The 27,287-nt window shown below is 43.5% G+C and overlaps 1 protein-coding gene across 1 annotated transcript in view; it reads left to right on the top strand.

The window, feature by feature from the left end:
- FKBP4 (FKBP prolyl isomerase 4) overlaps nucleotides 1-27,287 on the top strand; it is a 159,144-nt gene that overhangs the window by 53,314 nt on the left and 78,543 nt on the right. The window contains exons 3-6 of the mRNA XM_063134406.1: nucleotides 6,420-6,562; nucleotides 19,831-19,951; nucleotides 24,188-24,344; nucleotides 24,590-24,680. Coding sequence (XP_062990476.1) covers nucleotides 6,420-6,562; nucleotides 19,831-19,951; nucleotides 24,188-24,344; nucleotides 24,590-24,680 — 512 coding nt within the window. The remainder of the gene's footprint in view (nucleotides 1-6,419; nucleotides 6,563-19,830; nucleotides 19,952-24,187; nucleotides 24,345-24,589; nucleotides 24,681-27,287) is intronic.

The following is a 27,287-nucleotide window of genomic DNA, read 5'->3' as shown; positions in this document are numbered from 1 at the left end:
CCACAGACATGATTGTAAATAAGATTCTATTTATTGTAAAAATTGCAAAATTAAACAAGTGGCATGGTGGTTATATAAGTATACAATCTCTCTCTCTGTGGTTATAAGAAAAGAGAATGAATGCAAATACAAGATTAAGTAAAAGAATTGCAGTTGCCAAAGCAGGTATTACAAACTTAGCTAATAATGGCTTGAGCTTCTAGCATTGTTATGACTCATCCTTATCCGCTTCTGTTTACTACTTGCAGTTTAAAGCTAAACTAAAACACTTTCGATTATACTAAAACATAGTAGTTAACCCTCCCTATTCTTCCTCCTGCACACTATTTGAATCTAAAATCTATGCTGAAGCATTACTAAGTTCTTCTGGGCACGTGAAGAATAAAAGCAGAAGTTAGAGAACATCTAAGACTTGAAAATAATTTCAAGTTCAAGCTTCAGAAAGTAACTCCAAGTCCTAAAGTCTAGAAATACCCTTAAGTCCCAATTTTCAGGCAAATACTCTAAGTCCTAAAGTCTAAAAGCATAAAGAGATTCATAGTTACACAACTCCTTGGGTCCATCAATCCAAAAGTCAGAGGTGAAGTTGAAGAGAATTTTTTTTAAAAAAAATCTGCCTTGCAGCCTCTGCTACCTGTGCTTTTATACACTTGTTCTGGCCAAAGGTCAATGAGTGATGAGACCACCATCTCCCAATCACAAATGGCACGAATAAGTGATTAGACCACCCAGACACCAATTAGAAGTTAGGTATCTCCCCCTCCCCAATATCTCACATGTTATACTCATGGGGTCCAGAAAACATGGCTGCCATATGGGCGTATTATCTTGATTGGCATATTAATGTCTAGCACATCTTCTTTGAGCTCCTTTTCCTCTTTGGACATATTTGGTCATATCCGCCCAAACACCTCCTCTCAAGTATCTTTTTCATCAAGAATTTCATCAAGAAAATACGTTTGCTCAGTATTATGACTTTCCCTTCCCAACTTTGAGTGAGGACAGTCTCTTATCAGTAGGTGCACACCACAAGATGTCAAAACAGTTTTTTTCCTCCTAGTGGACGTCTGAGCATGCTCAGTTCTTTCATCCAGCTTGCTCACACACTCTCCCGGCACACTGCGGCCTTGAATGTGCTCTGAGAAGCCGCTTGTAAAGTCCACTGTGATTTCCCCCCCTTTTCTTCAAAGACAGTCCTGCAAATCTTAGCTAGAGTCTTAGTTAATTATATAACATCAATTAGCATAGAATCAAACTTCAAGGTCTTCATGTCCATGGCTCAGGGGTCTGAGTGGTCTTTCAGATATGAGTCTGGGGTCTTTTAGGGGGTTTTCTTGTAAATATTCCTAAAACCCTCATTCAAGCCATTCTATCATTCCAGATCAAATCATCCATATTTCATTTGACGTAGCCTTCTTCATGCAGCATAATTAACACCAGATTAATTACCAGATTAGCACCAGATTAACAGTTCCCCACTTGATATTCTGGTTATCTAGGTATTTTTAATATCTGATAACATGAATATCACATCAAATTAAATCAAATTAATCACTGAAGTCCCATCATTAGCCAGAACAAGAAACAAAAGTTATTTTCTATTCTATTTATATTTCTGCTGTCCCCTTAGTTGGGTTTGAACTTGAATACTTACAAGAACTTCTTCAATTGTTTTGGCATATATGAACAGTTGATTAACTTTTTTCATAATCCAATACACCTCGCTTATGACAAGACCTATACACAAAATTTGCAAGAAAAGTACAATGACAATTGGATGGAGAATCAACTGGAAGAAAGCTGTGGCTTTAGGGGAATATCCCACAAAAACATCCCACCAATGACTAACTGTCAATGATTGTCCTTGTTTACTTAATGCTTGTAACTGTTTATTGTTATGCCATATTTTGATACATCATGATTGAAGTCTGGATTCCAACTCTTGCATGGAATTAGTAATCTTTTTTTTTTTTTCATTTTAATGAGATTTTCCAGTTTAACCCAATTCAATCCAATGTCAATATTCCATGCTGGAAATTCTTCATGATATATCACTTGGTGTCTCTCATATGATGAAATTCTGAAAACTTGATCACATACCACAACTTCAATAACATTGCATTTACAACTCTCAGTTGGCCCATATTCTGCTGTAGCAATTCCCCAGTACACTTCAGGACACATAGTTACTACACACATACAACCTTGTCCAATACCATACACTCGGGTGTCATTATGAGCTAAATTTTGCCATTGACTTACTGCAGAACTGTGGTTTACATTACAACCCTCTTCAGACCATGTGAGTGTTGAACAAACCCACTGATTCTCTTTCCATTGATCACAATGTTCTTCTAACCTTATTAACATATTTTTTCCTGTAATCCATTTGGCTACAAACTGGGGTTCCCACATAGAATTACCTACAATTCTGGGAATTGTTATTGTAGGCAAAACTACTTGTTCCTGGGGCGTTGGTTCAGCAATCATACGCATTTGCAGTTCACCTAATAAATATCACTTATTCCAACCAAATGAATCAATTTTATACCATCCAAGCTTTCTTTTATTCCACAATTGTGTTTTATCCCAAAACTCTTCAGGAAGTAAACCATTTCCCAAAAGACTTACAGCTTATTCAACCTTTTGGATTGCGTATAATTGCATTGTAACACACGCCAAAGCTATTCCAGTTTCATTTTCTAATCCTAGAACTTGTGATAGTGTAAAATTCATATGCTGGGATCCAGATGCAGCAGTAACAGTCCCCTGGCTTCCCTCCAGCTGCTTTGTTGCCATGCCGAAGAACCGCTGCCTCCGAGAGAGCACCACTAGGCTTCTGCTGGAGCAGCTGTGCCAACTGACCTCACGCCAACAGAGGCACATGTAAATGATACTGGGTGCATGCCATGCTGAAATGTCACCCATGCAGTAACAGCTCCTGGCAAGAGGAGTGAAAAGGAATTAGTCTGTTGGGGACCTCTCTGCCATCAGCTGTGCTTCAAAGAGGCCAGGAGGAGGGATCCCAAAGGCTAATATTGCCTTGTAAGCCCCTCCTCCATCCAGTGTCACCACAAAGTCCCACCAGTACTGGGTCTACAGTATTTAATAAATACTGTATTGTCTACAGTATTAAATAAATCAAAATGATGTCCTTCATGACTGAGTATTCAATAAATGTTCACCATTAAAAAAAAAAGAAAAAAAATCCCTGGGTGCACATCCTAATGAAATGTGCTGCACACGCCTATGTGGGTAATGAAGCTTCAGTGGTTGTTTTTTTCCTAGTAATTTCTAAAAGTATTTTTGGGTTTTTTTAAGAACAAAAAATACAGAGCACACAGTAGCCACTGTTTCATGACTATTTCAAAATATATCGTGGGCAGGTTCAAACATCACTTCAATCCCTGGGGCATAAACTGCCATCTTGGCCCTGTGGGGAAGAAGAAGGACCGAGGGGACAGGAGCAGGCAGAAGTAACATCGGGGCCTGCTCCTGCTGGACTCTTCCCCCCCCCCCCCAGGACAGACTGCCATCTTGGCCCTGTGGGGAAGAAGAAAGACCGAGGGGACAGGAGCAGGCAGAAGTAACATCGGGGCCTGCTCCTGCTGGACTCTTCCCCCCCCCCAGGGCAAACTGCCATCTTGGCCCCGTGGGGAAGAAGAAGGACCGAGGGGACAGGAGCAGGCAGAAGTAACATCGGGGCCTGCTCCTGCTGGACTCTTCCCCCCCCCCCACAGGGCAAACTGCCATCTTGGCCCCGTGGGGAAGAAGAAGGACCGAGGGGACAGGAGCAGGCAGAAGTAACATCGGGGCCTGCTCCTGCTGGACTCTTTCCCCCCCCCCACAGGGCAAACTGCCATCTTGGCCCTGTGGGGAAGAAGAAGGACCGAGGGGACAGGAGCAGGCAGAAGTAACATCGGGGCCTGCTCCTGCTGGACTCTTTCCCCCCCCAGGGCAAACTGCCATCTTGGCCCCGTGGGGAAGAAGAAGGACCGAGGGGACAGGAGCAGGCAGAAGTAACATCGGGGCCTGCTCCTGCTAGACTCTCTCTCTCTCTCTCTCTCTCTCTCTCTCTCTCTCTCTCTTTCTTTCTCTCCCCTCCCTCCCTCCTTGACTCCTTTTCCTTGTGTGTCATGTCTTTATTAGATTGTAAGCCTGAGGGCAGGGACTGTCTTTTTTCCTAAGTGTAAGCCGCTCCGAGAGCCTTTTTTGGCTAAGGAGCGGGGTATAAGTATGATAAATAAATAAATAAATAAATAATAATAAGCTATGGTCAGTTGCTAGTCCACCATTTCCCACCGCATGAAAGGGCTCTTAAACTACTGCTTGTAACGAGTCATCCCCATCTCCCTGTCCCACTGCACTCCTTCCGCTTAAGTGTGCTAGTATCCCATCTTTCCATGTTGTAGTCATGAATTCCACAATTTAACTATGTGCTGTGTGAAGAAATACTTTCTTTTATCTGTCCTGAATTTCCCATATTCTCAGAGAGGGGAAAAGATGTTGCCCTCTCCACATTCTCGACACCATGCATAATTTTGTACACCTCTCTCATGTCTCCCTTTATCCACCTTCTTTCCAAACTAAATAATTCCAGCTGTTGTAATCTTTCGTCATAGGGGAGATGCTACAACGCTTTTCTACATTTTTTCCAGCTCTACAATTACATTTTTTTTCTTTTTTCTTTTTTGGTCTTGTGACCAGAACTGTACGCAGTATTTTAAGTTTGGTCACACCATAAATTTGTATAAAGGCAGTATGATACTGGCAGTTTTATTCCCAAATCCCTGTATTGTTTGCTGTGTCATGAAAACCAGGAACTCTGTCTTTCCTCTCCCCTGACCAGCCACAATTGTAACCCAGGATTAAACCAATTGAGCACTTGCTCATTCACAAAATCCCAGAGGTTTAAAAAATCCAAAAAAACTGGATAGTATCCACTACTGTTGCTGTGCTCCTGCTGATTCTGTTGTGTTTGCGTGACTCACTGCTTCCTTAACATAAACAAATGCTTTCCAATAGTAATGCTTTCCAATAGTAATTGAAATTCTGGAAACAATAGTAATTCTGGAAACAAGTGGAAATGCTGAAATGGTGTCAGGAAGGATAAAGCTGAGAATGAGCTGAGACTAGCAAGGAATACTAAAAACAATAAAAAGGCTTTCTTCAGATACATGAGTAGTAAAAGACAGGAAAGAAATGGTGGTTCAACTGCTTAATGAGGATGGCAAATTGATAACAGATGACAAAGAAAAGGCCAAAGTGCTGAATTCCTACTCTGACTCAGGGCCTTACTAGACGAGGCCTTAGCACGCCTTCTCACCCGGTTTCCCTGCTGTGCGTCCAGATGACGCACAGGGGAATCCGGAGGCAGGCCGCGCTGAGGCCTCCTTCAACGCGCCATAAGCGAATGTGGCCTCAGGCTGGAGCTGGGGAACGTCTAGCGACTTCCGCGGCTTTTCGCGGCCTCAGGCTGGAGCTGGGGAACGTCTAGCGACTTCCGCGGCTTTTCGCGGCTCCTCGCTTAGCGAGGAGCCGCAAAAAGCCGCGGACCAGCCTGGCACAGTGCTCGTATGAGCGCTGTGCCCATCGGCCCGGGGGCGGGGGGGAAAGAGAGGGGAGGGCGAAGGATGGGAGGGGGGGGTGGCAAGGGGGGGCGGGTGACAGAGGGAGCGGCGGCGGTGCTCCCTCTGTCACCCACCCACCCTCCCATCCTTCCCCCCCCCGGTTTTTACAAAACACCCCTTACCTTCACGAAGTCTTCGGGCCACCCGCGGCCCCTTTAAACAAACAAAAAAATGGCGGACGCCGCAGGGCTTGCATCCTCCCTGTGGCTCCGGTGTCTGGAAGCGTGGGGGAGGCGCGCTAACGGTAGCGCGCCTCGGCCCCGCCTCCCTGCCAGCTTAGCAAAACCCCTAGTCTCCTCCCAAAAGCAAGTTTATGACCCCTCTGGAAAAAGTGAAGTACAAGCTGAAGCGGCAGGATTGCAGTTTGAGATTGATAAAGAAATGGTCAAGGAACACCTAATTTCTTTGAACGAGTTCAAATCTCCAGGGCCTGATGAACTGCACCCTAGAGTAATAAAGGAGCTAGCAGAAGAACTCTCAGAAGCACTGTCTATTATCTTTGCGAAATCATGGTGAGTCAAAGATGCAAAGATCGCTTGTAAAAATGAAACAATTTAAATAATATTGTATTTAGTTATAAATAAAATTAGTGGTCAGGTTTGCTCCATTGTTCAGGAAATATATGGAAATGTTTCAAGGGAAAACTTGATTTAAACAGGTGATTTGAATCAATCTTATTGCTTGCTGGTTTAAACCTTGATTTAAATCAGGCTACCCTGATGACAACAGCCTTTTTGGATTTAGTAATGTGGCCAAATTCTGTTTCGTTTGCTTGTTTGTTGTATTTAGGTGAAGTAATCAAAGCCTGGGATATTGCTGTTGGTACTATGAAAATGGAGGAACTTTGTCAAATTATCTGCAAACCTGAATATGCCTATGGCTCTGCTGGCAGCCCCCCTAAAATACCTCCCAATGCTACATTAATGTTTGAGGTAAGTTTATTTATTTATTTATTTATTTTATTACATTTATATATCGCCTCACAGCCAAAGCTCTCTGGGCGGTTTACAACAGTTAAAAACAGTAAACATTAAAAAAGTATACAAAATTTTAAAAACCATCAGAAACATATAGACAACAGAAACATATAGACAATTCAAAGAGGCCGTGTGCTTGCCATGTGCTCCTGAGTGCTGAGTGAAGAGGGTCGGTGTGGATAGTTGCTGCAGGAGCTGAAGGGGGAATGGCCTGATTGCTGATTGTACTTTGTACTCAGCAATCTGTGGCCTGATTGCTGTTGATTGTTGTTGGCCTTTCAGTGACCTCATTCTGGTTCCTGACTTGGAGCTGAGCAGAAGCAGGGAAGAGCAGCTGGCCCAGCTCAAGTAGAAGCTATAAAAGTAAGCCAGTTCCCAGGGAGCGAGCGAACAGGAAGAGCAAACAGGAGTTTGACAGGGGGAGTTTGGCAGGGGAGGTCAAGGGGGAGGCCTCTAAGAAAAAAAAGAGGTGGGAAAAACAAAGAAAAACATAAAGAGAAAAAAAACCCACAAAACCACCACCACCAAAAAAAAAAAAAAAACCCCAACCAAAAGATCTTACTTTGTATGATCTTACTTAAGACATACTCATATAGTTGTGTACCTCCAGAGAGGACAGGACAAAGCAAAGGCAATTCCACTATAATCAAAAAGGAAAAAACCAAAGCAGAAATCGACAATATGGATGGAAAGGAGTCCCTAGAGGTGGTGACCTGCAAAGGGTGTGCAATGTTCATGTTTCTGCCTGAGCTCAACATGGCGTATACCTGCAACAAGTGCAAGCTGGTGGCACTTTTGGAAGAAAAAGTGAGAGGACTTGAGCAGCGAGTAGGAGCTATAAAAGTAAGCCAGATTCCCAGGGAGCGAGCGAACAGGAAGAGCAAACAGGAGTTTGACAGGGGAGGTCAAGGGGGAGGCCTCTAAAAAAAAGAGAGAGAGAGAGAGAGAGGTGGGAAAAACAAAGACAAACATAAAGAGAGAAAAAACCCACAAAACCACCACCAAAAAAAAAAAAAACCACCAAAAGATCTTACCTTCCCTTAAGACATACTCATATAATTGTGTACCTTCAGAGAGGACACAACAAAGCAAAGGCAATTCCACTATAATCAAAAAGGAAAAAAACCAAAGCAGAAATCGACAATATGGATGGAAAGGAGTCCCTAGAGGTGGTGACCTGCAAAGGGTGTGCAATGTTCGTGTTTCTGCCTGAGCTCAACATGGCGTATACCTGCAACAAGTGCAAGCTGGTGGCACTTTTGGAAGAAAAAGTGAGAGGACTTGAGCAGCGAGTGTCCACCCTCCAAGGAATAAGAGAAGTCGAGGAGTTCTTAGACCAAACGGTGGAACTGCAACAGCAACAAGAAGCACATGAGATTGAAGAACAACAGCCAACTGAAGCAGAAGTGGAGTATGCTGAGGGGAGGAAAGCCAATGAAGAGAAGGCATTCTGCGCCGGTGGAACCATTAGAGTTAAGCAACCGCTTTCAGCTTCTGGAGAATGAGACTGAAGGACAGTTTGCAGAGGAAGAAGTACAGGAGACTCCATGCAACAGTGACCAAGAGGCAGAAGGTAGGTCAACCAAGAAGAAGAGAAGAGTAGTCATTGTGGGAGACTCCCTGCTGCGTGGGATTGAAACCTAAGTATGTCATGAAGACCCATGGACTCGCCAGGTGTGCTGTCTCCCTGGAGCACAGATTAGATGTGACTGAAGGGTTAACGAAGCTCATAAAGCCCACGGACACATACCCCTTTCTTCTCATCCATGTGGGAACAAATGATGTCGCCAAGCAGAGCTATGAAAAAATCATTTCAGACTTTGAAGTTCTGGGAAGGAAACTGAAGAACTTTGGGGCCCAGGTAGTTTTCTCATCCATCCTCCCGGTTCTTGGAAGAGGATTAGAAAGGGAAAGAAAAATACTCCAGATGAACGACTGGCTTCGAAGGTGGTGCCGTCGTGAGAATTTTGGATTCTGGGACCACGGGCTACGCTACTTGGAACATGGACTGCTGGCAAGGGATGGGTTGCACCTCACAAAGGCTGGAAAGAATGAGTTCGGCCACAGCATGAAGAACTTGATGAGGAGGGCTTTAAACTGAATCTTACGGAGGTGGGAGACGTAAATTTCAAGGCAACAATGGATGAAGGCCAATGCACCACAGTACAGAGAAGAGCTCCAATAGTGTCCCAAAATAGTGTCTGCAACAATGTAGGAACAAAGCCAGACTATAAAACACATGGTCTTCGATGTCTATATGCTAATGCCCAGAGCATGGGAAACAAACAGAATGAACTTGAATTCTTATTACATGAAGGCAAATACGACTTGATAGGTATAACTGAAACTTGGTGGGATGACTCCCATGACTGGAATATAGCAATTGAAGGATATAACTTGTTCAAAAAGAACAGAAGAAATAGAAAGGGAGGTGGAGTTGCACTATATGTTAAAAATACCTATCCCTGCACAGAAATACAGGCGGATGAGACTGGGAGCCCCGTCGAGAGCGTCTGGATTAAAATAAATGGGGCAAGGAATAAAAAGAATATGATAATCGGAGTCTACTACCGACCACCCAATCAAGGAGAAAACGAGGACGAAACTTTTGAGAAACAAATTGCCAGTGTTTCAAGGAAGTGTGATGTAGTAGTGATGGGGGACTTCAATTACCCTGATATCTGTTGGGAGACCATTACTGCCAAAAGCGTCCCTTCCAAGAAATTCCTGACATTTGTGGGTGATAACTTTCTCCTACAGAAAGTGGAGGAAGGAACTAGAGGATCGGCAATCCTTGACTTGATATTGACCAATAGGGATGACTTAGTGGATAAAGTGGCAGTTACGGGAACTCTAGGGGAAAGTGACCACGTCATACTTGAATTCTTGATTATGAAGGAGACAAAAGTCAAGCGTAGCCATACACGTACTCTGGATTTTAGGAAAGCTGATTTTAATAAACTCAGAACTATAATAAGTAAGGTCCCGTGGCAAGGGAGCCTAATGAGAAAAGGAGTGCAGGATGGGTGGGAGTATTTAAAAAAGGAAATTTTAAAGGCACAGTTACAAACAATTCCAACCAGGAGAAAAGATAGAAGACAACAGAGAAAAGCAATGTGGCTCCACAAAAAGCTTAGAGATGACCTGAAAACAAAAAAGGATACATATAGGAAGTGGAAGGAAGGCCAGGCTACAAAAGAAGAGTACAGACAAGTGGCGCAGAAGTGCCAAAATGCCGTCAGGAAGGCTAAAGCTGTGAATGAGCTGAGATTAGCGAGGGATGCTAAAAGCAATAAAAAGGCTTTCTTCAGATATGTGAGTAGTAAAAGACAGAGGAAAGAAATGGTGGTTCAACTGCTTAATGAGGATGGCAAATTGATAACAGACGACAAAGGAAAGGCTGAAGTGCTCAATTCCTACTTTGCCTTGGTCTTCTCCAAAAAGCGGGTCTATGAACCCCCTGGAAAAAGTGAAGCAGAAGTTGAGTGGACAGGATTGCAGTTTGAGATTGATAAACAAATGGTCAAAGAACACCTAATTTCCTTGAATGAGTTTAAATCTCTAGGGCCCGATGAACTGCATCCTAGAGTAATGAAGGAGCTAGCAGAAGAACTCTCAGAACCTTTGTCTATTATCTTTGCAAAATCATGGATGATGGGTGAGGTGCCAGACGACTGGAGGAGGGCTAACGTTGTCCCTATCTTCAAAAAGGGCAAAAAGGAGGAACCTGGGAACTACAGACCAGTCAGTCTGACATCCATTCCTGGGAAAATTCTGGAGCAGATTATAAAGAAGTCAATCTGTAAACACCTTGAAATCAATGCAGTGATTTCTAGAAGCCAACATGGATTTGTCAGGAACACATCCTGTCAGACTAATTTGATCTCATTTCTTGATAGGATAACCTCCCTTGTGGACTGTGGGAATGCTGTGGACGTCATATATCTTGACTTCAGCAAAGCTTTTGACAAAGTGCCACATGACATTCTGATTAACAAACTAGCTAAAAGTGGGCTAGATGGAACAACTATTAGGTGGATTCACAGTTGGCTACAGAATCAGACTCAAAGAGTACTTATCAATGGAACCTTCTCAAATTGGGGAGAGGCAACGAGTGGGGTGCCGCAGGGCTCAGTCCTGGGCCCAGTGCTCTTCAACATTTTTATTAATGATTTGGACGAGGAGGTGCAGGGAACGCTGATCAAATTTGCAGATGACACAAAATTGGGTGGGATAGCTAATACCCTGGAAGACAGAAACAAACTTCAAAGTGATCTTGATAGGCTGGAGTGCTGGGCTGAAAACAACAGAATGAAATTTAATAGGGATAAATGCCAAGTTCTACATTTAGGGAATAGAAACCAAATGCACAGTTACAAGATGGGGGACACTTGGCTCAGCAATACTACAAACGAGAAAGATCTTGGAATTGTTGTAGATCGCAAGCTGAATATGAGCCAACAGTGCGATATGGCTGCAAGAAAGGCAAATGCTATTTTGGGCTGCATTAATAGAAGTATAGCTTCCAAATCACTTGAGGTACTGGTTCCTCTCTATTCGGCCCTGGTTAGGCCTCATCTAGAGTATTGTGTCCAGTTCTGGGCTCCACAATTCAAGAAGGATGCAGACAAGCTGCAGCGTGTTCAGAAGAGGGCAACCAGGCTGATCAGGGGTCTAGAAACAAAGCCCTATGAAGAGAGACTGAAAGAACTGGGCATGTTTAGCCTGGAGAAGAGAAGATTGAGGGGAGACATGATAGCACTCTTCAAATACTTAAAAGGTTGTCTCACAGAGGAGGGCCAGGATCTCTTCTCGATCCTCCCAGAGTGCAGGACACGGAATAACGGTCTCAAGTTAAAGGAAGCCAGATTCCGGCTGGACATCAGGAAAAACTTCCTGACTGTTAGAGCAGTGCGATGGTGGAATCAGTTACCTAGAGAGGTTGTGGGCTCTCCCACACTAGAGGCCTTCAAGAGGCAGCTGGACAACCACCTGTCAGGGATGCTTTAGGGTGGATTCCTGCATTGAGCAGGGGGTTGGACTAGATGGCCTTGTAGTCCCCTTCCAACTCTGCTATTCTATAACAATTTAAAAACAACATTATTCATTTAAAAACAACAGTTCTGGGGTCCGTTAAAAACAAACTTAGCATTGTTAAATGCTATTAAATACCTGGGAGAAGATAAAAGTCTTGACCTGGCGCCTGAAAGATAACAGTGTTGGCGCCAGGCAAGCCTCATTGGGGAGATCATTCCAGTCAGGGGGCCACCACCGAAAAGGTCCTCTCCCTTGTTGCCACCCTCCGAGCTTCCCTCGGAGTAGGCACTCGGAGGAGGACGTTAGATGTTGAGCGCAGTGTACAGGTAGGTTCATGTCGGGAGAGGCATTCCGTCAGGTATTGTGGTCTCAAGCCATGCAGTGCTTTATAGGTTAAAACCAGCACCTTGAATTGGGCTCGGAAAGTTTGAGGTGGTATTCTTGCATCTGCATTAGAAGCAGGGCAGCTGTTATCCCCATCAGCTTTACATGCTTGCAAAGCTAAAGCTGAACAGTTATTATTATTATTATTATTATTATTTATTTATATAGCACCATCAATGTACATGGTGCTGTACAGAGTAAAACAGTAAATAGCAAGACTCTGCCGCATAGGCTTACAATCTAATAAAATCATAGTAAAACAATAAGGAGGGGAAGAGAATGCCAACAGGTACAGGGAAGGGTAAGCAGGCACAGGGTAGGGAAAAACTAACAGTAGAAAGTAACAGTAGAAGTCTGCACAACATCAAGTTTGCCTAATGCAGCAGATTCTAGGAATTGGTGCATATTATTTGCCAGATCAAAAGAGGACAAGGTTTGAAGAGTACAGGGCTATGTAAGACTGATTCTGCAATAGGAGTCCAGATCTGCAATAACACAGAGCAGGGAGAGGAGAGAATGAGACCCTCCATTCCTCGCTTTGCTCTATACTGAGCCTCCACACATAAATATAAATTTTGCATGTTTTCACAAACTTACTGATTTTGCATAATTTTTCATAATTTATGGAACAAGGCATGGAACTAAACAGGTCCATGATTACTCTGGCTGCATAGACTTCACAGACATCATTTGCATAGTTTCAGCCTATCTTTGCACCCTTTTTATTATTTTGAAACAAAGGATTAGAGGTTGGAAAACAAGCATGAATTAATAGATTTGGTTATTAGGTATCAGATTACACACTATAAACATTAATACTTCACAGTAAGTTGCTGTTAACTAACCTATGTAATCAGCCCCCAAAGACATTTTCTCTGTTTGCTGTCAGACAGACTATATTTTAATCAAATTGCGGTTAATTTTTTTTGCAAAGAAAGTCTTGCCTATAAAGTTACATCAGCTTAATTATAAAGTTGGATCACTTGGACAGAGCATTATATTTTTCAGTAAACTATATTGCTTCTTCTTTCCAGGCCCGTCCCATGGTATTTTGCTGCCTCAGGCAAGGCTACAGTGCCACCCCTACTCACCCAGCTGGCCTACCCATTTGCTACCACTGCCACTGCCACCTGCATGCCCTCCTCCCTCCCTATTTGGCTAGCCAGCCCACTGACTGGCCTCTTCCTCACTTGCTCAGCCAGCCAGCTCCATTGGGCGCTTGGTTCTTTCAGTGGGGCTGCTGCTCCCGCATTGTGCTCCAACTATCATGGGAGGTCCAGCAAACTCCTGCAAGAAGGCCAGCCAGGGCCAGCCTCTCATGACAGCCCATGAGAACCTTGTGGGGAGACTGGGGCACAAGGCAGGAGCCAGTGGCCAGCTGGCTCCCCAATCCAAGTGAGGAAGCCACTGGCCAAGCGGATAGGCTGGGTAGACAGGCGGTGGCAGCGGCAGGGCAATTCACCACTCTTTTCCACTCTGCCGCCTGATGTGGGTTCATGAGCCTGCCTAATGGTAGGGCCAGCCCTGATTCTTTCCCTCCTCCTCCTCCTGTCCGCCTGACCACTATCTGAAGAATAAAGCGGAACCTGAAAATACAGAAGATGACAATCTTTGTAATACATCATGAATAAGGGAGAAACAGAGGCTGCCTGAAAGGTCTACGAGAGTAATTTCTGGACCTTAAATACCTACAGACAAATGAATTTTTGGTTCTCTGTTGCTTTAAGATTGTTACTATCCAGTCAGCCACTTCATTTTAAGCAAAAATAATTATAACAACTATGATATAGACTTTTTTAATCTCTTCTGTTCCTCTCCTCCACCCCCATAGTTGATTTATTGTAGAATGGTCAGTTATTTTCATAATGCTGGGAAATTAATTTCCAGTTTGAATCAAATCAGACCAGTAAGTTTTATGAACCTAGCAAAAATGCTTAGTTGACTGATACTGTAGGACATGCTGACTGAGTATGATGGGAGTTATAATTAGAGATGTAAATTTCTGGAAATTTTGAAGCCATGGGGGGGGGGGGAACATTTTTCCCCAGAAAAAAATGGAAATTTTCGAGAAAATTATGTACAAGTTGGGTTGGCATAAAATTATCACATTTCATATATTAAAAGTACAGTGTATCCAAGCAATTATTACAAATTGAATTTACTTTTAAAATTTTTACCTTTTTTGCAACAAATGGAGGTACAAGCTCCTGAACTATATGGAACCTCTTCGGTTTTGCCAGTTTATGAGGAGCAGGCAAAAATTAATTTTTTAAAAAAACCAGAAGAAACGATCAACATTAGTAACAAAGAAAATTATTTATGTCTCCGCTAGTCCTCCACAGTGTCAAGCAGACATAAAGCACCCATTCGCATAAAAAGAACTGAGAAAGTGGGGGGGGGACCAAGATTCAATGAATATACATGAAATTTAATCACTCATTTTCTGAGCTATAGCTGTCACTACCAGTTTTAGTCTCTGCTTCAGTGGCAGTGCCCTCTAGAGGCAGAACTGCATCTTGCTCTTGCATTTGAGAGTTGTAGTCTGTTTGCAAGCTACGATTTTGCTTGTCCTTGGTACACAGAAATTGTAATAATCTGATACTGTACATAGCTTTTAGAAAACATTTGGAGAAGTAAATACGTATATGAACACCTTGTCGTAAACATTTGATTCATCATGCTAAAATAAAACATTCCATAATCCACTTTTTCATTTTTTTCAATTTTTTCAATTTTTCAGAAAAAAACCCAAAAGGGGCTTCAGAAAATGGGGAAAACATGGTTTTCCCCCCACATTCTTCCAGTTTTTTTTCTGGGCCTTCACATCTCTAGTTGTATGGCGTCAGGCTGGAGAAGACTGCTGTACAAAAAGAGGGAAAGAGCCATGCATGCGTCGCAAAGTCATTTTTGTACCATGGCTATTACTGCTAGTAATTAACATTTATTTAAAAGTGCACCCCATTTTTGAACAGTATTAATCTGTTATTGGATAAAAAAAACTTTAAAGTCCAAGATGGGGGAAAAAGTTAATGATTAATTTCAGAATGACTCTAGTTTAACGTAAAACCAAGGTTCTCAAACCTTCCACCTTCAAAATGACAGATGGAGGCACAGAGTTTGGCATAATAAACTGGCATAATTAGCTGAAATAATTTTCTATTGACATGTAATCCCTCCTTGAAAATTGATAAATTCTTTGCTACAGTGATTTCCTTCTGGCAGGGAGTTGGATAATTCAGGTTCTTCTTCGTGGTCTCTGTACATCACACATATGGGCTCTGCGCCTGCACGAAGCCCTGCTTCGTGAATTTTCTATAGCTAAAAATCGTTTGGATGGGAACCCTCCCCCTCTCCACAGATTGAGATAATTTTATCCCACAAAAACAACTGATTCCTCACCATTGTGGCCTGGTAGTTGGAAACTTTAAGACTTAGCACTGCAGATGAGTAGAATCTGCGCCCCATTAGGTCAAGGGTGTTCCATGCAGAGGCTACAAGAATGGCACGACAACAAATCAACACAGTGAAACACCAGGCTGACTGTGGCACAAAGGTTATGGTTGGTGCTGTGTCCCTCAGAAGGCACACCTGGTTGAGATCGGCGGGACTATCGCAGGAAGCCAGAACATGGATTGAGAGTCTTCCTTTTGATGGAGCAGGCCCTTTCAATTCTACAACGGATGATGCTATGGATTTGGTCCAAAAGGCTAGAAACACAGCAAAGAAAATGGGCATAGGCCCCGCCCCACAACAGTTCAAGCCCAGATGATGGTATAGACAGACAGCCTATAGTTACGCGAGATATCAACCTGATAAATCATCTTTTAAACTACCCCAGCAACCTCAGCAGGGAAAAAGACAGTTTACAACATCCAAGCCCAGGTTCCAGCATCGAAAACCGGACTTCGGTCAAAAACGATGTCTTTGACTTGCCCATACCAACGACATCGAACACCCTCTTTGGCAACCATCTCTCAATGTTGAGAGAAGCTTCGAATTGACAATTGGCTGTTGACCATCATAAGCAGAGGTTACAAATTCGACTCCCTACCCCTCTAGGGAGTCCTGAGAACTACTACACCGTCGGTGCCACTTCAGCTGGAGGTTCATTCGCTCCTGAAAAAAGGGACAATAGTACAAGTACCAAAACATCAATGTTTGAAAGGCTTCTATTCCCGTTATTTTACGGTTCCAAAGAGCGACGGAGGACTGCGCCCCATATTAGATCTACGGGACGTCAACACCTATATAACTCTAAAGAAGTTTCGTATGGTCTCCCTTCCCGCTATTTTACCACTCCTAAGGAGACGGTCATGGTTTGCCTCCATCGACCTCAAAGACGTTTACTTTCACGTAGCCATCCACCACGACAGCCAGCAATTCCTGCATTTTGCTATCGGTCATTGGACTTTTCAATTCCATGTCCTCCCGTTCAGGCTATTGACAGCACCCAGGGTGTTCACCAAGTGTATTGCGGTGGTCTGTACTCACCTGAGAAGTCTAGGCATTCAGGTCCACCCATACATCGACAATTGGCTCATGATTGCAGATTCGAAAAACACCCTGAGGCAGCACTTGACCTACGTGCTGCACCTACTGAAGAACCTGGGACTTCTGATAAATACAAAAAAGTCATACCTTCAGCCATCCAAAAACAAAGTTTATAGGCGCAATCCTAGATGCAGGCACCGCCAAGGCGTACCTACCAGTCGACAGAGCCCTCGCCATCGAGAACCTGGCACACGCGGTGATAAAGCAGTGCAAGATATTAGTACACACAGTGCAGAGACTATTGGGACTGATGGCATCAACTACCATGGTCGTCCCGTTCGCAAGGCTCAAGATGAGGCGTCTACAGATCTGGTTCAACAAAATGTTCAACCCACTCAGAAATGCCAGATGCGTCTCTCTCTCCTGATACCACCGAGGATAGCCAGATCCTTAAAGTGGTAGACGCACCATCCAAATCTAATAGGAGGGATACCATTCAAACCATCGATGCCGTCAGAATTGGTTACGATGGATGCCTCTTGTACGGGGTGGGGAGCCCATATCGACTCACTAAAAGTCCAAGGACTGTGGTTGACCAAGGAGAAAAAGGCACACATCAACTATCTCGAACTGCTTGTGGTCCAAAAAGCCCTCAAAGCATTCAACTCCGAGATTCAAAGCATTCAACTCCAAGTAACATCGGACAACATGACTATCGTGTTCTATGTCAACAAGCAGGGAGGAACGAAGTCTCTACCCCTGACCAGACTTACCATACACATTTGGGAATGGTGCGCTCAACGTCGAATCTCTCTCACTGCAGTTCAATAGCAGGACTGTCCAACACACTAGCGGATACCCTCAGCAGGGAGCCGACATTGATTCACAAATGGCAAATTCGTCCTCAAGTTCTCAAAGGAATCTTCCACCTCTGGGAAGAACCGAAAATAGGTTTGTCTGCAACGGAGGACAACACAGTGTGTTACCAATTCTGCTGCAGAGTGAGTGTGGGGGGAAATTCACTCGGAGATGCATTTATTCACAAATGGGACAATCATCTCCTATATCTATTCCCACCATTTCCCTTAACTACGAGAATACTGGCAAAGATTATATACGACAATGCGGATTATATAATCCTGACACCCTGGTGGCCCAGATAGAACTGGTTCGCAACCCTACTAAACAGGTCACAGGATCTTTTCTTTCGCCTCCCAATGAGGCGAGATCTCCTATTCCAGAATCAGGGTCAGATCTGCCATCCGGACCTCGACACCCTACATATGACAGCATGGAGGCTGAGGCCCCAATAGGGGACAATGAACTCACAGCCAAAATCCAGACAGTCCTGGAGGCAGCCCTCAAACCATCAACACATAAGAATTATAGTAGGAAATGGAATGCTTTCACTATTTTTGCCTCTCAGCAAGGTTTTTTGCCTTCAAACTGTTCTGTCAATCAGGTTCTATCTTTTTTATTAGTTTTGGTGGATAGCAATTACATCTGCAAGAAGGGCAAGTGAGTTATGTGCATTAAGAATAGATGAACCTTAATCTTTCTTCTGGACAAGGTGGTGCTTCGCCCCGATGTTCAATTTTTACCTAAAGTAATTTCTAATTTCCATGTTAACCAGGACATTGTTTTACCAACCTTCTTCCCTTCTCCCTCGTCTCCTCTGGAAAGAACCCTACATCTGTTGGATGTTAGGAGTCCCTGGCCTTTTACAAGGATCGTAATGCTCCTTTTCACCAATCACAATGTTTATTTGTGTGTCATGGCCACATTGCAATAGGGGCCTTCCAGTGTCACCTCAAAGACTCTCTTCCTGGCTAGTGCAATCCATCATCCTAGCCTACCAATTACAGAAGTTGGATCCTTCTGCCTCAGTCAAGGGTCACTCCACAAGGGCTGTAACCACATCATCGGCTTTCCACCATGGCATACCTGTACCAGAAATATGCAAGGCGGCGACATGGGCTCGACCAATGACATTTGTGTCACACTACAAACTTGATGTCAGGTCCAGATCCGACTGCTCCTTTGGCAGAGCAGTGCTGTCGTCTATCCTCACATAAGGACACCAACCCTCCTCTGGTGAGTAAGCTTACTAATCACCCATATGTGTGATGCACAGAGATCACGAAGAAGAAGGACAGGTTGCTTACCTGTAACTGTGGTTCTTCGAGTGGTCATCTGTGCAGTCACACAACCCACCTACCTAACTCCCCTCTTGGTGTCTCACAAATGACATTATAATGATACATTAGATCAGATAGATAGATAGATAGATAGATAGATAGATATGCAGGTACATGTGGTTATGTTCCTCAGACGAAGATACTAGGAGTCTCAGAAGAACTGGGGAATTTGGGCGGGAACCCACCTGCACATGCGCAGTGGAGAGGGGGAGGGTTCCCGTCCAAACGATTTTTAGCTATATGTGTGGGCCAAACCTAGATTTCAGCAAGTGTTGCAAGTATTGCCATTGAGCCATAGCAGGTAAATTATATTTAACTCACCATTGAAAAGGACAAAAACTCACCATCTGAGCCTATTTGTTGATCCAAATAAAAAATCATCTTATCTGTCCATGTCTTCCTTATGAATTTTAGGAAGGGTGTAAAATGCAGGTACTCTGAGGTTGGTGTTATACAGAAATGTATACTCCCCTTTGTTATATACCCCCAAACTTAAACCTTCCACCAGAATGTGCTTTATGTCTCTGGCAATGCCAGCAGTAGGTTCATATGCACATACCCTGTAAGCAGAAATGCCTGCCAGTTGTCAATAGATCTCATTTTTATAGTCGACGGTATCCTGAATCACAATGGCCCCTCCTTTATCAACTTTTATTACAATAGAGGAGTCCTGAGTTAAAGCCTGTAGAATTTCTATCTCTTTGTGATTCATGTTGTTCCACGGATGTTTTCTAATTTTCGAAGATCTTGTGTGATGAGTCTTTCAAAGACTTATATTGATGGATCTCCTGACAGTGAGGGCATGAATCTGGATGGTGAGGCCTCTGTAATCTGCTTTCTGTGGCCCTTGTTTGTTTGGATTATTTTCTGTCTAAGCATTCATAAGAGGGTATTATTATTATTATTATTATTATTATTATTATTATTTATATAGCACCATCAATGTACATAGCGCTGTACAGATAACACAGTAAATAGCAAGACCCTGCCGCATAGGCTTACAATCTAATAAAGTTACTTCTGAATTCTTCCTGCTGTTTTGGGATAAAGTCAAGCCTCCAGAGTTTTGTAAGGATTAAATCAAAATTTACATTGTTCTGTTCTTTCCCCTAGATAGAGCTGTTTGAGTTCAAGGGGAAAGACCTTACAGATGATGAAGATGGTGGAATAATTCGAAGAATCCGTAAGAAGGGAGAAGGGTACTCCAAACCCAATGAGGGAGCCCTTGTAGAGAGTAAGTATCTGAAGAACTGTGAGAACTATCACTAGGAAGATGTTAGATGGGAATGAATATGCATCCGGATCCCAGTGGGCTGATGCTGATATAACTCTGGCTTCCAGGAGCAATTCAGGAATGCACATTCCTTAACCACAGCCTGTCCCTTAGCAAATTCTCCTCCCTCCTTAAAAACATAAGAAGAACCTTTGATGAAAAAGATCAAGCCCAGCATCCTGTTTCCCACCATGACCAACCTCTGAGAAGCTCACAAAGAGGACACGAGGGTAACAGAGGCCTCCTTCAGCTGTTGTTTCTGAACAACTAATATCTCACTGCCTCTGATTCTGGAAATGTCATATACCCATCAGAACTAGTAGCTGTTCATAGCCTTATCCTCCATGAATTTGTCTAATTTCCTTTTAAAGCCATTTAAGTTGATGGTCATCTTGTGATAGCAAATTCTGCAGTTTATCTATATGCTATGTGAAGGAGTATTACTTTAATCTGTCCAGAATCTCCCACCATTTAGCTTCTTCAGATAACCACAGGTTCTAGTATTTTGAGCAAGAGAAAAAGCATGCAGAAATATATATTCTACCATGTGCCCTGCTTAATTACCTTTTTCCCCTAACCCCCCTAAAGTCCCAAACTTTGTAAACTTTCCTCATAATACTGTTGTTCCAGCCCCCTGATTACTTCAGTTTTACTTCAGCGGCAGCCCTTTTCACAGTTGCCACACACTGGGTTAATTTTTTCACTAAGCTATGCACCACAACCTCTTTTCCATTCAGTATCTGCTACCACAACCCCCATCAGTGTATATATGAAGTTAAGATTTTTTGCTTCAAAGTACATCACTTAACACTTACTTACATTGAACTTAATCTGCCAGTCACCCAGACCTTAACTCTGGTCTTAAACCAGCAGGTTTTTTTTTAATAGTTAAATTCCCCTTGTTTTTTAAAGTGGGATTATAAATACTTAACTAATGGTAATCATGATTTCATATCGGGATTCTAAAACCTCAGGGAGAACTTCTATGGACAGAGGAGACTGGCCTCTGTACCCTGTGCATGTAGGAACCGATGTGAACAGTCCAGGAGGGGGTGGAGCTAGTAAGCTCACCCTTGCTTCCCTTCCTCGTGTGTAGAGTTTACAGATGATGAGAATATCTGAATAGGGCTAGATTGTCAGAATACTTAATTAACGTACATAGTGTGAACGCACTTTGAGTATAATGTGTGGATATACCCTTAGTGTGAGACACATTCCTTGTATGAAAGGTAAGTATGATTGAAATAGCTTTCCTTAACCTGATGTTTTGGACTCCAACTACCACCAGCCTCAACTAGCAGAGCCAAAGGTGAATGAAGATGGGAACTGCATTCCCAAACATCTGGTACTAAGTTAGGGAAGGCTGGCTTAAAATGACCACAAAATACTAGCACTCCATCACATGCTGCAAGATTTACCTGTGTGGAACCCACTGTATTCAGATGTAATGCAGGCCAAAAGCCAAACTGATGCCAAAGTTGATGCAATAGTCAAATTTGCACAAAACACCGAGCCAGAATTCTTCAGAATCCTAACTTATTGTTCATAAGCAAGTGGCTGATGCATGCCATCCAATCACACCTGCTTAGCTCCTCTTGCAAGCAGGAACAGCTAAACTTAGAGGGAACGTGGCAGGGTGGTAAAGCTTGCTGTTACGTCTGAATTGGAACTTCTGGCTTTTTGCTCCTCTAACAAGCCAGAATTTGAAGCCACTGTTTGAAGTTGGCATTCAGATCTGTGCTTGTTTGAAGAGACACAAGCCAGGTTCGAATATAACCTGCTAGGTTCCTGATTAGTTTAGCAGTTCCCAATTATGATAGGAGACAAGCTGGAGCAATCGGGAAGCATGCATGAGCTTGCTTGCTCATGAATGATAAGCCAGGATTCTAAAGATTTCTGGCTTAGCATTTTGTTCAAACTTAACCATTCTAAGTAAAAAAAGTAAAAATGCTTTGTATCATGGATGTTAAGATCTTAATTTATGCTTTTTATCCTTTCTTAAAGTCTTCTCTTACACCATTTCTGTTTAGTTTTATCCTATAACTTCTCCCCCCCTCTTTTGAAAGGCAATTTATTGAATTATATGAGTCCTCTTCATGTGGGGTGGCAAAATTCAGCTTTACTTCAACTGTAATAACTACCATTGTGGGTTTTGGAAGCAATAAACATATATTGACTATAAAGCAAATGGTCTTCGATGTCTATATACTAATGCCCAGAGTATGGGAAACAAACAGAACAAACTTGAACTCTTATTACATGAAGGCAAATATGACTTGATAGGTATAACTGAAACTTAGTGGGGTGACTCCCATGGCTGGAATATAGCAATTGAAGGATATAACTTGTTCAAAAAGAACAGAAGAAATAGAAATAGCAAATCCTAGCACCTTTGTTAACATTATAAGCTTGGCTTCTATGCCTCTGCTGAGGCGACCTTTGGATGGCATGTCTTGCAACACGTCCTTCCCAGACATTAAGCAGCTGCTCCTCCTTTGGCTACATGGGTCAAGCTTTAGTATGTCCCACCAGATGTACTGTTTACGTGCACAAGAGAAAAGACCATTGGTCACTTACTGAAAAAGGGATTTCTTTGTGCATGTAAAACAGTACATCAGGGCCACACCCTAGTCTTAAATTCCTTTAAAGCTGCTTTCATAGAATAATAGAATAGAAGAGCTGGAAGAGGCCCCTAAGGCCATCGAGTCCAACCCCCTGCTTAATACAGGAACCCACCTTAAAGCATACCTGACAGATAGCAGTCCAGCTGCGTCTTGAAGGCCTCTAGTGTGGGAGAGCCCACAACCCCCCTAAGGAATTGGTTCCACTGCTGGTAGGGCTTAGTTTTCCTATTTTTGACACACTTTGTTTCTTTCCGGGCGTTGTCTGCTGAGTGCGAGGTGTCCTGTTTTTCTTGTTTGTATTTTCGCTGTTCTCACTGATCCTCCTCGGACTTCCTGAGCTTGTCATCGGAAACTGAGGTACAAAGGCAGGAAGGACAGTTACAAGCTTTAATTGGAGCAGCGATTTTGTCTCAACCACTTGGTGGCACCTAAAACTCACCTGATGTGCTGTTTCACATGCACAAAGAAATCCCTTTTTCGGAATGTGACCAATGGTCTTCTTTATGCAGAGTTGTCAAGGAAGGGAGGGAACAGTACATCCTTCTCCCATCTCAGGCATCCATTCAAGTAAGAGGGACATTTGTATCGCTGAGAGTCACTTTGTTAACTTTTCCCAGATGGAGAGAAGAAGGCAGAAGTGGTATCCTTGTTGAATTTTATGGTTTTTCATTGTGCACTGCCCAGAGAGCTTCAGCTGATGGGCAGTATAAAAATGTAATAAATAAATAAATAAATAAGGCAGACGTGGTAGCGGGGAGGGTGACTGGGAAGAAGCAATGGGAAACCTTCCAGAAGCATAGGGATGGGATATCGTTGATGCCTGTACCAACGTTATTTTTGATGCTATTCATGCTTCTCGTTTGAGTCACAAAACTAAGAAAAAGCTGAGTTTGCATAGCAGATGAAGAATCCACTGTGATCCCTGTTTTTATGTTCAGAAAAGTGCATCTATTTTGGATTAGATCATCAATTGCTATTAACTGTGATGCAGCCGCACAATCATAGTGTCTCTGAACAGATTCCAGAAGTCTAGAATGAATGAGCAAGGGTTGGTTTCTTCTCAGTTGCCCCTGTTTTGCGCCGGGGGAACATTGTTAATTCACTGCTGTCAAAAGTAGGATATTGAGTTGTGTAGACCGCTGGTTTAATTCCCATGTAGAAATTCTTTAGATGCCAATAATGTCTGCTATTGGCTATAGGATGTACTCCTGTTTATCAAGCATCAAGGGTAGTCAGATTTCCATAATGTGCAGAATAAGATTCCTTACTAACACAAATTCTGACCTTTGGAATTTAGTTCATTTTGCTTCTGGTACAGAGTTCTGTATACGTTAGTAAGACAATTCACTCTACCAGTGTGTGTTGGTCTAGAACTTTATTTCTTCTGTATCTGTAATTTCCTGGAATTACAGATACAAAATGCAAGGAAATGTGCTATTAGCCCCATGTGCTCACTTGCCATGCTAGATAATGACATCGTGCTTCTGTTGATATAGTGCTTTAGAATGTTGAGAGTGGTTCATTATTCACAACCTCAGTAATCCCATCTAAATATGCTACTTTTTTGTACCAGTTGAGGTAGAAGGTTGGCATGGAGACACAGTGTTTGACAAACGGGAGCTGCGGTTTGAAGTAGGAGAGGGAGAAAACTATGACCTTCCTCCAGGCTTGGACAAAGCACTGCAGAAAATGGAGAAGTTGGAAGAATCTGTGGTGTATCTCAAACCCAGGTATACCCCTTGCCGAAGTGATCCTGCCACACCTCTTACTTGAGTGAATGAGGCACAGTCTGTTCTTACCCTTGCCTAACTTTGAGGACTGGGTGTATCCTTGGGAGCCCCCATCTTAAAACTCATTGATTAAGAGATTCCTTGTTGAGTGGTTGATGGTGTGATGCCTCTGCATGGATGAAATTCTTTTGAGTGAAAAAGAATGGGCTGATTTGGCTCTTAGAAGCTTCTCGTTTGTCTCGCAGCTATGGTTTTGGAAGTGCTGGGAAGCAGAAGTTTCATATTCCTCCAGATGCAGAGCTACAGTATGAAATCAAACTCAAAAGCTTTGAAAAGGTATGTATGAGAGGGATTTCTTCTGATAAAAAGGGGATTAGGAGAGGATTTGCTTAATTTGTTTTAATTACTCAATTACAAGTATGAGTGTGGAGGACACATATTGAGGCTTTTGGTATGGGCTTCCCAGACATAGTGTGCATTTACTTCAGGAGTGTTGGTGGATCCTCTCCCATTCTTTTCATTCTTTCCTCCTTTTTTCCTTTTGTTTTAAGAAAATTGTTCTGGCAAAGAATGTGTGCTAAAGATGTACAATTTTCAAACATCTTAAAGCATTGGAGGGCAAAATTGAAATATGCCATATTTTCTTACGATTTCTAAACTTACTTTACAGACATAAAATACACTATGTATAACTGGATTAGCTCATTAAATTCTACTGTATAAAGTATTAAAATTGTTTTAGTTCTTCTTCGTGGTCTCTATGCATTACACATATGGGCTTTGCGCCTGCGCAGAGACCGAACCAGAACCTACTATAGCTGAGTGGAACGTTTTTGGCGGGAACCCCTCCCCCACGCTACCGCGCATGTCCACAGGGTCCCCGCCCTTACCTCAGTTCTTCGTCGTCCGCCATTGTGCTTAGACATAGAACCAAAACCTCTTAGCGTTTTTTCTCTAGAAATCTTTCTTACCTACTTCAAACTTCAAATTCTCGTCTTTTTCCTCATTCTTCACTCTTTTCTTCTATTCTACCTAAAAAAAAAAAAGTTATTGTTAGTTAGATTCTCCTCAGCGACTTCGGTCGCGGTGTCTAACCGCATGGCAGTAAAGGCCCCATTTCGCAAATGAGTGAAATGTGGAGCTAAGCTCCCTCCGACTGACGGGCACTCGCTGTGTGTTTTGTGCTTGGGTGAAGGCCATAAGGTAGAGGCTTGCCATCATTGCATGGCCTTCACCAAACAAACCAGGAAAAATAGAGCCAACCGGCTTCGCTCTATACTTTGGGAAAAAGCCCTCAGGGCCACGGACAAGGCCTCCAACGCCACAACGATGGACAAAACTGCAACCAATAAGTCTGTTGATGACCGTTGCACTGAGGTGCGCGAGCAATCCAGAGCGGCTAATAGGGCTCAGATACCCCTAACACCTGGACGGTCACTGGCGAGTTCCGCGGCCAGGAAATTCTCCAAAAAGGCCCGGACTCCCAAATCTTCTTCAGAAATGGAGAAGAAAAAGAAGAAGAAGAAGAAGAAGAAGAAGAAGAAGAGAGACACGGAGAAGCCCTCTCTAGGGCGTTCCGAAGTGCCTGAGCCGTCTAGGAGTCAGTCTACTCCTCCCACGGTACTGACCGCTTCGATACTGAGACCTCCCTCGGTATCGAGATCCCAGTCGCTACCGACGGCTATGTTACCGACGCAACCTCCCAGTCTATCGGAGGGCGAGCTGCGTGATTCGGCTTCAGCAGCCTCTTTTCGGGAGCCGGCCAGGCCTCAAGAGCTCCAGGGATTAATCCCAGTGCAACCCTCGCCAAGACGCACACCAAGGCGTGAATGGGACGGAGTATCTCAATACTCTGATCCCCAGTCAAGATATGTTTATTATGAGTGGGATCGCTACCGATCACAACAATATCTCCAAGAAGAGCAAGGTCGTTACCAGCACGACGACTACTATGCGCTCCCTCCGCCGACATCGAGGGTATGCCGTTTACCATTGCCTCCGCCTTCCGTCCACCAAATGTCTACGGTGTCGACCCCTCGACACTGTACACAGTCTGCAGTACCAGCCACTGAGCCTACAACGGTGCCGACGCAGGAAGAGCACGACTTGCAGTTGGTTACCCTATCTTCGCCTGAGGATAATTACCCTTCCGACACTGACTCGGCAGTGTCTGCTACGCCATCGATGCCGTCACCGGAGGATGCGGTTCATGACAAGGACCCTTCTTCGCCTTCTGACGATATGGTCAGATTTTCTGACCATATGCTCCGAATGGCCCAAGCGTTGGGATTGGACATCCAACAGACTGATGAATCGGTGGTTGATCCAATTTATGATGTCTTCCAATCCACGACTAACCAGCGACTAGCCATTCCTCTTCCACATGCTTTGAAGCAAACAGCTCAGCTGTCATGGAAGGCGCCGGCTGCGACGCAAGCAACATCTAAAAGGCTAGAGACCCTTTATTGGATCCAAGAAGAGGATGTAAAGTTTTTAGTGCAACATCCTAAACCAAATTCAATAGTGGTGGAGTCGGCGCAAGGTCAGTCTCAGAAGGCTCATTCTGCGCCTGTGGACAGAGAGGGCAGGAAGTTAGACCACACGGGTCGGAGGATCTACTCTTCATCCTCCTTGGGCATCAGGGCATCAGCTTATGAGGCTACTATGGCCCGTTACCAGCTCTTCCTCTGGGAGAAAATAGGTTCACTGTGTGAACATCTCCCAGAGGACAAAAAGGAGCTAGCTCGAGTTTTTCAAAATGAAGCTTCAGCCATAGCCAGGCAACAATTGTCGACAGCGCGCCACCAAGTAGACTGCCACTCAAAGTCAATGATGGGAGCCGTATCTTTGAGGAGACATGCCTGGCTACGCTCCGCCAATATGGCTCATGACACCAAAGCCAGGATTGAAAACATGCCTTTCGATGGCGAGGGCTTGTTTAAT

This window comes from Elgaria multicarinata, chromosome 9, assembly GCF_023053635.1.
Source record: "Elgaria multicarinata webbii isolate HBS135686 ecotype San Diego chromosome 9, rElgMul1.1.pri, whole genome shotgun sequence".
Lineage (NCBI taxonomy): Eukaryota > Metazoa > Chordata > Lepidosauria > Squamata > Anguidae > Elgaria > Elgaria multicarinata.
The sequence above is the reverse complement of the archived record's forward strand: the minus strand, read 5'-3'. Positions and strand labels throughout refer to the sequence as shown.